Source organism: Agelaius phoeniceus, chromosome 18, assembly GCF_051311805.1.
Source record: "Agelaius phoeniceus isolate bAgePho1 chromosome 18, bAgePho1.hap1, whole genome shotgun sequence".
Lineage (NCBI taxonomy): Eukaryota > Metazoa > Chordata > Aves > Passeriformes > Icteridae > Agelaius > Agelaius phoeniceus.
Window position 1 is genome coordinate 5,970,808 of NC_135282.1, and position 14,145 is coordinate 5,984,952.

General features: G+C 41.6%; 1 protein-coding gene across 1 annotated transcript in view; it reads right to left on the reverse strand.

Moving 5' to 3' along the window:
* Positions 1-14,145, reverse strand: part of GALNT9 (polypeptide N-acetylgalactosaminyltransferase 9) — a 132,780-nt gene that overhangs the window by 100,532 nt on the left and 18,103 nt on the right. The window contains exon 2 of the mRNA XM_054645979.2: positions 7,345-7,525. Coding sequence (XP_054501954.2) covers positions 7,345-7,525 — 181 coding nt within the window. The remainder of the gene's footprint in view (positions 1-7,344; positions 7,526-14,145) is intronic.

Genomic DNA, 14,145 nt, shown 5'->3' on the forward strand with positions numbered 1-14,145 from the left:
ACTGCAAAAATGTAGAACTGAAAAATTACTGCATTTGAACATAAGGTGGCTTTTTGGAAAAGGTTGTTCATTTTTATGGTTCTTTTTAATTTAGCCTTTCTGGTGCTCCTTTCATCCCACGGGTCAGTGTTAATAATCAAGACCTAGGTTATACACTTTGCAGTATAATTAAAGTCACTACTTAATTGGAAAGCCTAGCACTAAACAAAAGGGAATCAATAATGAATCTAATGGGAAAAGCCAGAGAAAACATCTATTGAATATCAGAAATAACTGTGAGACACTGCCATGTGTCCAGCACTGCTGCTATGGAGACAGCATGGAGCCTGCTGATGGGGAGGCTCTGCTCATGAGCCATGTCCTGCAAAGAACTCTGGTACTGGCCTCAAAAAGGGGATGGAAGCTTTCTCAATATATTTTTAATTATTATTGGGAAACAGTCACTGTTTTAACCTGTTCCTCAGTCTTCTCATTGGAGTAATTTGACATTGCACAACTAACTAAATATACAAAGACCTAAAGGTGGTCTGGGATGTGGGAGACCAAGGTTTGAGCCCACATTCCACCTAATCCATCATTATCTGTGCCAGGTGAGCAAAGCTCCAGAAGAATGTGGGAGAAAACCTGAAATATCTTCATAGACAGGGTCAGGTCATGGCTCCAGGCCTCAGCAGCAGAGGGACTGTGCTGATACAGAGCAGTACCTATGGTTTCCTCAGAGTTTTCCTGCCCAGCCAAAGAAAAAGGTGAATTTTTTCCTCTCCTTAAAGGGATTTGCACAGTTCCATCCTGAGCCCCTTACAGCCAAACAAGAAGCATTTCCCAAAAGGCAGAGACAAGCCTGTGGCATACACAGGGATACACAAATAAGCACAGCTGGCCCAGGGGCAGCACTGTGAGTGAATTTAGGTTGTCAGCTGATATCCCAAATGATCTGAGTCAGAACTACAACACCAAATGCTGGGGAGGAGCTGGTCAGAGCCCAGCTCACTGCAGAGGAGGAGCACAGGGATTCACTCAGTCCACACCAGCTCCTCCTGCTCCTGGGCAAGGCAAAAATCAGCTGAAATTGGCTGCATCTCTCTGGGGCTGCATCTCCACTTGCTCACACAGATAATGTGCATGCAGAGGTGCTGTTTGTAGGTGATTCACAGCCCAAGGAAAATGCCCAGCCCGTGTAACTTGACAAAGCTACATAAACTCCCAGAGCATGTGTCTGCATCCCTCTCCTTCACCCTGCTCAAAATCCACATCTGGACATTGATTTGGGATCTAATTAAAACACTTCACTTAGTTTCATCTCTTACTGAATTTCCCTCCAATAAACAATCTTAATCTGTTGCCCAGAGGTAATTCTGTCTGCTCCATTTTCTCTCTCTGTTTTTCCTTCTCTCTGCTTCAATTTACGTCATATGTTCAGAGTGGGCAAAAAAAAAAGATTTTTCAGAATTTTAGCATGGTTTTTAGATTGATTGAGAGTGGGTGCAAAAAAAAAGTCAAATGCTTTCCTATGAAAAATAAGCCTAATTGAAATCAAAATATCATGCCTATACTTTGATTGTGAAACACTGTTCTGCTTAAAAAAAATGAAATGCTTAATTTCAATTAATGTTTCATTAAACTGTGACCTGATATTTAATCTGAAAGTATTGGTAGAAGCTAGTAATGGAAAATTCATCATTTCAAGAGTGATTTTTTAAATGGGAAACTAAAGGTTTCATTGGTCTAAACTCTTTGTTTAAACAAACATTTCACAGAAGATGTTCAGCCTAACACAAAATATTTTTAGGCGATTTTTTTTTTCACTTGTCATTTTCTGCTAATCAGAAATTCTGATTCCTGGAAAGCTCTGAACTTCAAATATTCCTTGTGAAAAGGCCCATTACATTGCACTCTGGTTAACCTGGAAAGGCTCTGTTTTAATTTGGAGTTTCTTATGTCATTTCTCTAAGTGGCTCAAAGAACACCCAGCATCTCCAGAGGATTTGAAAACAGGTCATGAGGCAGAGCAAGCAGCAATGGTGGGAGGAACCAAATAACCCCAGACCCAGCCTTGTCCAGTGCACTGATCCCAAAGCTGATGCTCTGTGAGAGCCATGTGCCTTCGTGCCCTGCTCCTGCAGCCACGTCCAGCAGGGCACGGGGGTCATCCAAGCACAGCACTGATGACCAAGGCCATCCAAATCCAGCACTGAGCCTCCTCCAGCACAGAGAAACTGCAAACACAGCCCTGATGGGGCTGCAGAGAGCTGCTGACTGATGGCTGCAACAGCACAGGGGCTCCCCAGAGATCTGCTGCCCAAAGAAAGGGTCCAGGTTGAAGGGGATGGCTCTGCCTTCACAGAGAGCTGGAGCTCAGTGGCCACTGAGGATCATCTCTGACAGCAGGGCTGCTCCCCAGCTGCTGGCCTCACTGGAGCTGCTGTTATTAAACCTTTGAATGAGCAAATCAGAGGTCTATTTACCCAGCCTGCCCCCTTGGTAACATTATTTGATCAATTCCGGAATCCTTTTTGATAGGTAATTAAAAAAGCTTTTCCTTAGGTATGGAGTGGATTGAACCATTAATTACACTTCACAGCCCTAGAGATGCAATTCTTTTACTATTGTGAAATGTCTATGGCAAACCACAAAAATGCTTGCCTCCATAAAAGAAGTGAATAAATGAAAGCAATTTCCTCAAGACCCAAATTTCTCTGAATTTTATGGCTTAAGACTTGAGTTGCCACAGCATTAATAAGTTTGTTCTTTAGGGCTGAATTTTCTCAATACAAATGTCCATGACTGTAACACAAAGAAAATATCTTCTTTGGCTGATAGAGCCAGCAGACTGAATCCATATATTAATATTATTGTTATCACTGAACTGCCACAATGCACTGTGCATCCAGTTGCTCAAAAAAAGATCAGTTAAATTAAAGATCCTCACCAAGCAGCGACAATTTTGTGTAAAAGCCAATTTAGCCATTATGGAAGCTGCAGGATCATATTAACTTTTCTCAAAAGTATGCATAATGCATGACAGCAAGTGGTTTTGACAAGTGCCTGAGTGTTTGTGTCTGTGTGTGTGGATGTGTCCTGCATGTAAAGAAAGCCCTGAAGTAATTTAAGTTACAAAGTCAAGTGATAGAAAGATAGAAAATGCTGGATTTACAGGTGTTGCACCTGTTCAATTCAACCCCTTGCTATCCAGCCTGTGCTTCAAAAAGAGCAGGGGAATTGATGTTATCCTGAGAGACAATGCTTTTGTTTGAAAGCATCTGGTTAGCTGACACTTCCCAATTTTCCAGCATGCTACACTGTAAAACAAACAGCTTTTGTAAGTTTGGGGACCTTTACCCTGTCTTTGAGAGACATCCCCTAAGGTTTTGGACATTTCTACTTTCTTTAACTTTGATGAAGTCAAAATCTACTGTCACATGGGGCTTCAGCACCTCTGCCTTCATGCATGACTGGGAAGGACTGAGTCTGATCCTTTGTTACTGGAGCAGGAGCTGATGTTTTGGCTAGAGCTGGCAGCAGTGGAGGCTGTTATTGGCCAAAAAGGGCAGGAGGATGAAAACTCTGCCAGACTTTTATAGCCACACAGGGAAAGCTGTTCTCCTCTGCCCAGTGCCTGCAGGGGTTTAGGTGGCTGACCCTGGGAAGTGCAAAACCTCCACCAAAATCTCTGAATCAAAATCTCCACCAAAATCTCTGCTCTGTTGCTTCAGGTCTGGTTTTCTATTCAGTCCAACATTTTCCCATTGAAATTATGGTAAGAGAGGCATGGACAGAGCCCAGCAGATTTTACAGCATTCCCAAGGGCAGGATTCAGGACAATTCTACACCCAGACATACTGGGAGGGATAGCTGCCAGGAGTACAACTTCTTATGCTTTCCTACACACAAGGTTCATTGGCATCAGGAGATTATTTTCACTCAGTGCTCAGGTTTTTTCAATTATGACACTCATTTTATATATGGAAGAACATATATGGAAATTACTCCAATAACACTTCACCATCAAATAACACTTCTCCCAGAGAACCACAGAACAAGCTCTAGCTTAGTTGTGTGCTTGCAAAACAAAAATAACCTGTTCCTTACAAGAAAATCTTCTCTTTCTTCCATCTCATAGAGGAAATAAGATGTGTTAGTGAGGACTAGAAGTCCTGCTAATACTTTACTGCTGTGAAGAAAAATCAGGACATTAAACATTCTGAGCTCCCTGCAACATATTTTCTACAGTGGTATAGACCTTGAAAAACTTCAAATATTATATTATTTATAAAATATAACCTGATAATATAATCTCTAATAAATATTCAAAAATCTCTGATATTGAGAAGAAAAAGCTGGGATATATTTATCATACCATGCTAGAATCAAACTGTAATTTTGTAATTATTGTGTGATCTGTAATCACAAGCAAGAAGTTTACTGCCATTGCCTCTATTTGGCACACAAACAAAATTTGCTGTTGTCTCCTGTACCAACAGAAATTTGTATCCTAAAGAAAAGGTTTCTGAGCTAAAAGGAATAAAAGCAGTGGCAGCAGCAGGTAAGAAAGCAGAACAAAATGTGAGAAAAGCATCTTGAGGGCTGGAGTACCCACCCAGGTTTGAGGCTTTGCTGCAGTGGAAGGACAGGGGGAGGTGACTCCAATTTAGGAGCTTCTTGGTCATGCTGGCTGACTCTGCACCTCTGTAGTGCAACATATTTTTTAATTTGCTGCATGGGGACGAAAATACCTCCTGAAAAGCAATTAAACTGCCAAGTGCTTATGAACCTATGCTTGTAGATGGAATAGAAGGCTTATTCTATCAGAATTAGAGAGTGGACAACAGTGAGAGGGGAGTTCAAATGAAGTAAAATCCAGTATTTCTCATCAAGCTTGGAGTATTATAAGTCCTGAGTTTGCATACTGAAATCATGTTTACTTTCATAAATTGTGCCTGTGCAATGTAGACTTGAGTATAAATTCTCCCAGTTCGTATCTTTAATACTGGTTTGTGAAAATACACAGGTTGGATATTTCAAATGGAAGCCAGAATGAGGAGAAAGCAGAGTTTAATACTTTGGGAATGCAAATTCAGATGTTTTTATTCACAGGCTGGACTTGGACTTTGTACATGGCCTTGGACATTGATTCTACCTTGCTCCTCAATTTAAAAATGAAAAGCCCTCCATTTTAAAAAATGGACAGTTCTGGGAATGACATGAATAGAAATCACAAGCAAACTGACAAGCTCAGCAATGGAGAGGGGAGACCACTGGGCAAGTGTGCACACAGAGACATTGGACAAGATTTCAAGGTCTGTCTCAAGCTCATGGAGGTTCAGTTCTCTCCAAAACATAATTAGAGTGTCTAAACCAGAGTCAAGCTCAGCCTTGGTGCATGTCCTCCTTGTGCTGGGGGCCACAGAGCAGGCTGCAGTTCCAGTGGGGTCCCAAGAGATGGAGCAGAGGGACAGGATCCCCTCCCTTCCCTGCTGCCCTTGGGGAGGGATGAGCCCAGGACACCTTTGGCTTCATGAGCTCCATGTCAGCCAACACCCCTGCTGCTCTCAAACCTTCTAAGTGGGCAAAATCTTCTTATGCAAAGACCTTCTACCTTCCCCACACACTCTCAGTCATTTTCCACAGGAAATTCAGTCTGAAGGGTTTTCCTGTGACTCATCTAGAGGCAAGTGCATCAATTGCAGCCTCTAGATCTAACTAGAACCACCTCAGGAGTGTCCAAACATGACAAGGGAGGCACTTCTCCCAGGAACACAGACATTTAATCATCTGGCATGGCCTGATGAGATACCCACAATGAGAATGTCACAAAGCTCATCTGAGTGACTCATCAAAGCTCCTAAGCAAAACTTGGGAGAGCATAATCTGAAGTGAAACATCCCTGCAGTGCAAAGGGTCTCATGCCTCTGACAGCTGCTGAGCTGGATTTGAGCTCTGCAGCCTTTGCTTTTGCATTTCCCAGCAGAACACATCTCATTTATCCTCATCCCCCTGCCCACAGCAGCAAATAACAGCCAGGTCAAACCTCACCAAGATCCATTTGGGAAACTCCACTTGGACTTTAGGGTCTCTGGGCCTGATCTGATGCACAGCTCCAATATTTGCATAACTACAGACTCCTCTTTCCCCAGCATAATTCCAGGATGGATTTTTATGATGCATCAAGAGAGGAGAGATGAGACCATTAAACAAGTCAGAGTACATCAAACGTGGTATCAAGGCAGTAGATTGTCTTCTTTTTGCCTCTTCTGATACCTGAGTTTTGGGGTTTTTTTTGTAGCAAGGGTTTGAGAAAACAAATGCTGAGTCAATACTTCACAGCTAAAGAAATTTGTAGTTAAGCTGAAGTTTTTTTTTTGGCAGCTTGAACTACCTAAAATCCTAATTCAATTGCAATCGACTCACAGACCACGGCTGTTTAGCTTGGCTAAACTTTTTTCACCATTTAATAAGATACTTTTTTATTTAACTTTCAGTTCTGCCTAGGAGCCCCAGTGGGTCTTTTAAAACAGAAGATTATTATTAGAAATTAATTAAGTATTCTTTTCAATTCTGTCTCCTGAGAGCAACTAGGCATTGTTGCTGATCTCCTCTGCATTAAGACATTACTGATTGTCATTCATGGGATGATAGTGTGGATGTCTCATCTGGAAAATATATAACTCCATAAATATGAAAGATTTGAAAGTTATTTAATACAAAATATAATAAATCAGTGCAAATAATAAACATGTAATTGCAATGTCAAGCATAGCACAGGCATGTGAAGACTATAAACAGTGGAATAAAAATAGACACACATTCCAAAGACAAAAAAACCTCACTGCAATTACAGGACCCCGATGGATTGCACTTAGTCCATGTTTCAGCACACTGCAAACCCTGACTAAACAATTCTAAGAATATCAAATGCAATTAAAGACAATTGATTTGATAAGCTGGGGTTATTTTTAAGGGACCAGTGACTATAAAGTGTTTGTTGCACTGCCCCCCTCCCACTGCACGTGACTACAAGAGGCACAGACTAAATCTGCCACATCTGAAGGCTTTTTCTACATGAACCAAACCCAAAAAGCACTGATATCCTGATGTAATTTTTGATCTGAGACATTGAGCATGCATATTAATGCACTACTGACAGAATTAGCTATGCATTTAATTTGGCACTTCACGCCTGAGATGGCAGTTGGTTTATTTCATTTGCACTCAGCTCAGGGTATCTGTACAAGCAACTGCTGCCATATTCCAGCCAGAAAGGATGTGAGGAGAAGAATGGCACCATGGCTCAGCAGAACAACAGTCAGTCCCTTACTCCAAATAATAAAGCAGAATTCCACTTACTTTTTAGGTCTGTAGTCAGGGATGGACCTGTCCAGTGATATCCTGTCACTGAGTTGGGCATTGTAACCATATTCTTCATACTTAGTCTCTGATTCATGGCTATCATCTCTCAGGGTAGCAGCCATTCCCCCCTGGCCCAAGCCTCCTGGACCTTCAACTAATCCCATGGGCTTTGCCAGACCTAAATGAAACAGATTAAAAAAAAAATCAAATTATTAATATAAAGGGTATAGACAGAACCTCTTCTGTGACACAGAATGTTTTCAGATAAATGAGATCTGAACTCCCAGCTCTTAAAACCCTCGTGGCTCTGTGGAAATTATGCTCAGCTTCTCAAACCAAAGTCCAAATCAACACATCTCATAGTATCTCTGCATAATGAGCAAACTATAAAGAATCAATTAGCAGCTTTCACGATTCCTTCTTTTTCCAAAATGGCTAATTATTGTTAAGATAATTAAGAAAAAAATTTTCCCCATTAGAACTGGAGGGTTTCCCCATGTAGCCCATTAAAGCTTCACTCATTTTAAGGGAGAGATGTTGAATTTCTACCACCTGTGGGTGTGCCAGTTTAACTCCACATCAGTGTCAGTTCTGGTACCTGCCCTGTGACTCCAGGACCACTGCAGCCCTGGTCCAGGTTTGGTTCCTATGGACTGGCCACCAGCTTCTGTTGGGTAGGAAACACAGGATAAATCTGATTTCACTGCCTGAGTCAACAGATGGGTGATTTGGACTCAAATACACACCCTGCCCAGCCTGTTGCCACGAAGACGTGCTAAAAGTATTTTAATGGAGCTGACACTCCACCTGGGAATCACTCCAGATTTCCTCTGCACTTCACATCTGACAAATGAAATATGTAAGATCCTCAGCTCTGTAGAGCTCACAGAAGCAGAAAGTTTGGACACTCAGTAAGTGCTGAGAAATCAGCCAATTAACAATGCATTTACAGGTTTCATTCACTGGTCAACTCAAAAATAAAAATAAAACAAAACTAAACCAACATAAAAATGCTTTTATGATCACATCACCAGGAACCTCTTCCATGGCAACAGGCATTTAATTTGGTGCTGAATCCTCATAAATAAGCTCCTCAAATATCCTGTGTTTAATGTCAAAGCTCTCCTTTCCAAAAGGCTGGCTATCAGCAAGTCATTATAAATGACAAAGTTATTTATAATGACCCTGGGAACACCATACAGGAATGTGTGACTCTCCCCCAAATCATTTACAACACCAAGTAAAGCAATTAGAGCTTGACCCACTCAACATTTTTCAAATCAAGACTTTTTCAAGAGGAGAATGACATTATTTCAACGAAATGATTAAAAGAAAGGAAGGAGCTGTCAGCATTTGGTAGCAACAAACACACATGGCAGTACAAAGGTGGGACTGCTTCTCCAAGGCCCATTAAGGAGGGCAGTTCAGACCCTTGTGAGGAAATTCTCTTGCACCTCACTGCAGACAGAATTTCCTTACTTGTTACAGCTCCATCACCATCTCTGTTTAATGACAGGACAGCCCCCAGAGACATTGGTTCATTACTGATCTGAAAGGGTAAAATTTTGCATTTTTTCCCTCAGTGCTCGTGACAAAATCCTGTTCTGAGATAAAGTGCAACAATACAAACAGTCACAAATTAACATAAAAGGAATTCTGCTACTGAATTTCAGACACTGCTGACAAAAACACATAAATGCTGCAATCATTGGTGAGTCAGGACAGATCTTGCTTGTGTTTGTGTCTTTGATGCCTTCATGCTCCTCATCACCATGCACTGAAACGTGACTAAAACTCAAGACTAGTCTGGATTTCAAACCAGAGAAATTCTTCTAGTTTATTAAGTGAATCACTTCAAACCATGTCCAATATTCTGAAAATATTTTAGGGAGCTTAATTTTGAAGAAAATGGCAACATTTGTCCTTTTTGTTCCAATTTAGGATGAGAGGCTACTTGGCACATTGGCTTTCCTTTGGAAAAATTTGAACAGAGGGCCCTGCATGCCTGGCCTGACAATGATTCCTTGCTTGAGTAATTACAGAAATTACACGTCTGAGACTCCACATCTCTCCCCACTCAAAAGGAAAAGCAGAGCAGCCTAATCTTCCTGCATGATACAGGCTTAGACTCAACAGACACCAGCAGCAGTGGTGCTGCAAGCTCTGCCTAAAATGCCCAATATATGGAATCTAAAAGGAGCTCAGTTTCTGAGAAAAGTCAGCTGTACCCTCAAAAAAAGGAGTCAAATTAAACACTTTAAAAGTCAAAATCCCGGAAAACTTGACAAAGCCTATGTCCTTGAAAGACCATAATGTGGAAATTCATTTGATGATCATTTGGAATCATCTGGGCTAGGTTCTGATATAACATCAAAGCAAATTGAAGATGACTTCATTAAAATTAACTGACCTGCTTTAATTAAAGGGTCTCCAAGATGTGCTGTGCTCATTTGACTTGAAACAACAATCTAATTCCAGTGGTTGAGAACTTTATTCTTCGTACTGTATGCTCTTGCAGTTTATGGAACAAAACACTTGAGTCTTCATGGCACAAGTAATGTGAGAATGAAACTTCCACCCCAGAGGAAGCATCAAGCACTTGGATATTTTACTTCTGAGAGAACTGGTTAGACAGCCTGCCCAGCCATCCATGATGACAATTATTTCATGTACCTTTTTCTAAATCTGATATTCTAGCTCCTTGTGCTGCTGATCTGATCCTGTTGTGGGAAGGAGTCATCCATTTGTCCAGCTTCCTCTCAGAGCATATTTCTGTGAGCTTTTTGCTCCAGCTACCACATTGTAGCTTAGTCTGACTGACAGTTATCCCAGAAATGCAGTAACATTGACCAAAATAAAGCAGCAATTAAATAAATGATATCACATTGCTGCCTCCTTCAAAAAGAGCACTGGAGTGTCTCTGGAAGGTCTTAGGAACAATGAATATACTGTATTTTATATATGTGTATGTGTGTGAGAGGCAGCAATTACAGGCAATGTTCCTCAATGCATGGTTGGTTAGCCAGACCATGCCTCACATATTTCCATTGCATTTTCCATCTCAAAGTTGATTTGCTGTTGCTTCAGCAATTGTCTCCTCAATAGAGAGCTTTCTCCCATCACTTTCTGTGTCACAATGAGGACTTGCTAACCCCCAAATCCACAGCTACTGCACTGGTCAGCCTTAAAAAAATAAAAAAAAAAAAGACACAGAAAAGGAGTTTCAGTTCAGCAGCATCTCCACAAAAATAGGTTGGTATCAGGAATGATGGGATGAGCATCCCCCAGCCTGGCTGAAGCAGAGGCTGCTGGTGAACACCCCCCAGCACATCCTCCAGGCCCTCATCTGAGAGCACTTTTCTGTTTTCTTCTTGTTTTGAAGCTCATTGCAGATTTCCATCTCCTTCTCTTACCTTTAGGTTATTCACCTGCAGACCAAATTCTCACCCATTTTTCCACAGCATCAGAGGGCAAGGCACAGAGCCAGAGCCAAGGATTGAGATCATGGGGCCAGCTCTGAAATGGGGATGTGCAGAAAGGGGATGCCCAGTGAGCAGCTATTCTTCAATCTATCCTTTCTTTAAATTTTCTGGACTAAAAATATCTGCAGCTGATACACTGGGAATGGTCATAGACTGTTCCATGCTGCAGATGACAATGAGGTCACAAATAATTAGTGTCTGTCATTCATTTCAAATTTATTGCTCTCACTGCAGAGATTTCTGTGTAGGACAGAAATTGGGAGAATGGAGAGCAGAACAAGCCAGCCTTAGTTCCTTAACCAGATTAATTACTCCACAGGATGCATCATTTTCTAGGAAGAAAAGAGATCTTCAATTTTTCATCATAAACCCTGTCACAATGGGAAAAGTACTAAGGAGATTTATATGAGAAACTATGGCAAAATCTAGATCAGATTATGGCTGTGATTATTTTACTATCATTTTTTTTTCCTTTTTGCAACACAATTACAGGCAGCTGTAAATCAGGTTCAGCCAAGGTTCTCAGACAAAATTAAACTTCTGACAAATCAAAATAAAAATAGGTGATTGAAAATAATAATAGAATGTCATAACACTGAGAGAACTGCTGCAAAATCTGCAAAATGCCCTTGCTGGCCAGTCTCAGCCCCAGCTTGAGAAGGGCTCCAAAGCCAGGCTTCTCAGCTTTATCTACACTTACAACCTCTGCATATTTGAATAGCTGCAGGAAAGTATTTCAGTTTCTAGCACCTTCAAAGGAGGGAATAAAGCATTTCCTTCAAAAAGCCTGGCATAGGTCAAAAACCCTGACAGAGTCACCCAGGAATTCTACCTGTGACTCCTGAAACACTTTAACAGGAAACATAAAACTCATCAGCAAAACAGTTGTTTCCTTCTTTCTCCAATTATTATTTCTCAGCTGAAAATAGGACTGCATAGCATGTAAAGCAATAAAAATCTTTGGATCCTAGCTCAATCAAAAGGAAAAAAAAAAAAAAGAATCAGGGACAATAGCAACTCCACATAGATTGACAAAGCTGACTTTCAGCATTTCCAGTTACAGCTTTGCAAAGAAAAGAAAATGGTTCAGAGATTCTGGACTAGGTTCAGTAACAGCTTAAACAAGACTCATCTTACAATGTCTTTTTAAGCTATTTTTACACAAACCCACCTGTTTAGAGGCAGGAATTAAAGCAGTTGCAACTACTGAACAAACCCCAATGCTTCCACCTTGAATTACTGTATTGTGCTAATTTTGTGATCTTGTTCTGTTGCAGTTAGAAACCTCAGCTGAGGGTTAGAGCCTCAAAGAATGGCATGGAGTGAAGCACTGATCTTCCTCCTTCAGGAGCTGCATGTCAGAGTGAGGCACAAGAAAAGCAGCTGGTTGGAGGAGGAGGAGGAAGAGTGCAATGCAGGTGAGCCATTCAACACTAAGCTAAAGGTCTCAGCTCACCAGCTGTTTATAACTTCATTTTACTGATGCCTAAAAATAACTATTAGCTGATGATTTCTAAAAGAACACACACCAGAGAAAGGCTCTCTGGTGTAAGCAGCCCCTTTTCTCTCACAGCTCCATAATGGCATAAATTCAGTGAAGGCATTGGCAGTTCACTGCACCAATATTAAACCTGAAAAACTAAAAGCATTTTTCTGTTGCAAGCACAAGGATCAACAATATTTGGAACTATTTCACTATTTGACAGAGTTTCAGCCAACTTTGCAAACAGTAGCATGCAGCATGGGGAGTTGCTGGTGTCTAGCTCATGATTCAATCTAAATGTTAAACAGAGCCTGGCCCTTAATTTCTGCATATCCCAACTTTCCATATCCCAGATCAGCTTCTCCCACCATGACCCTGAAGCAAGCCTACATAATATGTCAGATTTGCTGCCCAGAGAACTGATCTGAATTTTGCCCATATCAAAAGGTGCTCACTTTCTGAGCTAGAAGGAATGCTGAATGTGGAGGAGATTTATTTTACATACAGCAACATCCAGCAAATCACATCCCACAGGGATGCAAGCTCCAACTTTTGGAAATTGGAGAACAACAAACAAAACCCCATCTAATTTAAGTGACTCCAGGACTTCCATTTATCTGAAACCCAAAACACAGTCTTATTTTTTTATAGTTGTACTCAAGTTTGCTGCATCCCTGCTTGAAAAGTTTACATCCCCTGGTGCCTGGTATCAGCCCCAAGTATCTCTGCAGATATATCAGGGAGAAGACAAACAGCATCCTGCAGCTGATGGCTTGAAAAGGACACAAGTACAGCAACCTGTGAAGCTGAAGCACTTGCTTTGCAACTTTTTGCCTCTAGAAACAGGGGGTGCAGTGGTTTTGTAGCTTAACCTCATCTCCAGACCCCAGTGGAAAGCCTGAGACAGCATTTCTCAGTCTTGGTGCCCAGATGAGAGGCCATGCTGTAAAAGACATCCATCTGTGAGCAGGTGAATGATGGGGAAGGGGTGCAGTGATTTGGGAGCTCTGCCTGGAGGGGGGCTGCTCCTTTCCCATCCCCAGCAGTCAGTCAGGCAGAGAGTGCAGAGCCAGGAGCCTGGGAAATGATGTGGATTATCTGGAAAGAGGACTCATACCCAACCCCTTGTGTGCTTTGCCATATGTTTCTTCTTCAAAACAGGGACTTTTCCAGGTTGCAGAGAGCACTCAGAGACACAACATGTGCATATCTGTCAAATGCTCAAAATACATTTTATGGAAAATTCCATGAAGGTGCCCGGGGCTGTTCTCAGCAGCTGGGCTGGAAGCTGACCCTCATTCCATCCTACACGCTCTGCTCCCACCATATTGATGCTTTAATCCTTAAATCCTACATGCTAACTCCTACCAGGACAGGGTTTGGCCAGGAAATTTTTTTCCTTAGAGTTTCCATGGCACGTAGTCCAGACTCAGGATACCACTGCAGCAGGTACTACATGAGCCCAAAGAGCTCATGTTGTCCTTAAAATCCTAAATGCTAACTCTTACCAGGATTTGGCCAGAACAGTTTTTTCCTTAGAGTTTCCATGGCATGTAGCCCAGACTCAGGATACCACTGCAGCAGATGCTAGATGAGCCCAAAAAGTCAGATTCCCACCCCAAAGAACTCACCATCAATACAGGTAAGGGCCAGATGCAAGAAAGATAATGAAGAAAGGAGACATGAAGGCAATATAACAAGGTCAAGGTGTTTCTGAAATGATCCTTTTTGTAGAATAGCTTGTGATAAAAGCTCCCTAGTCATTCAGGTAATTTTGAGATGATGAAAGGTGACAGTTCTGTGTCTGTAGAGGGAAGGAGTCCATCTCTGGTA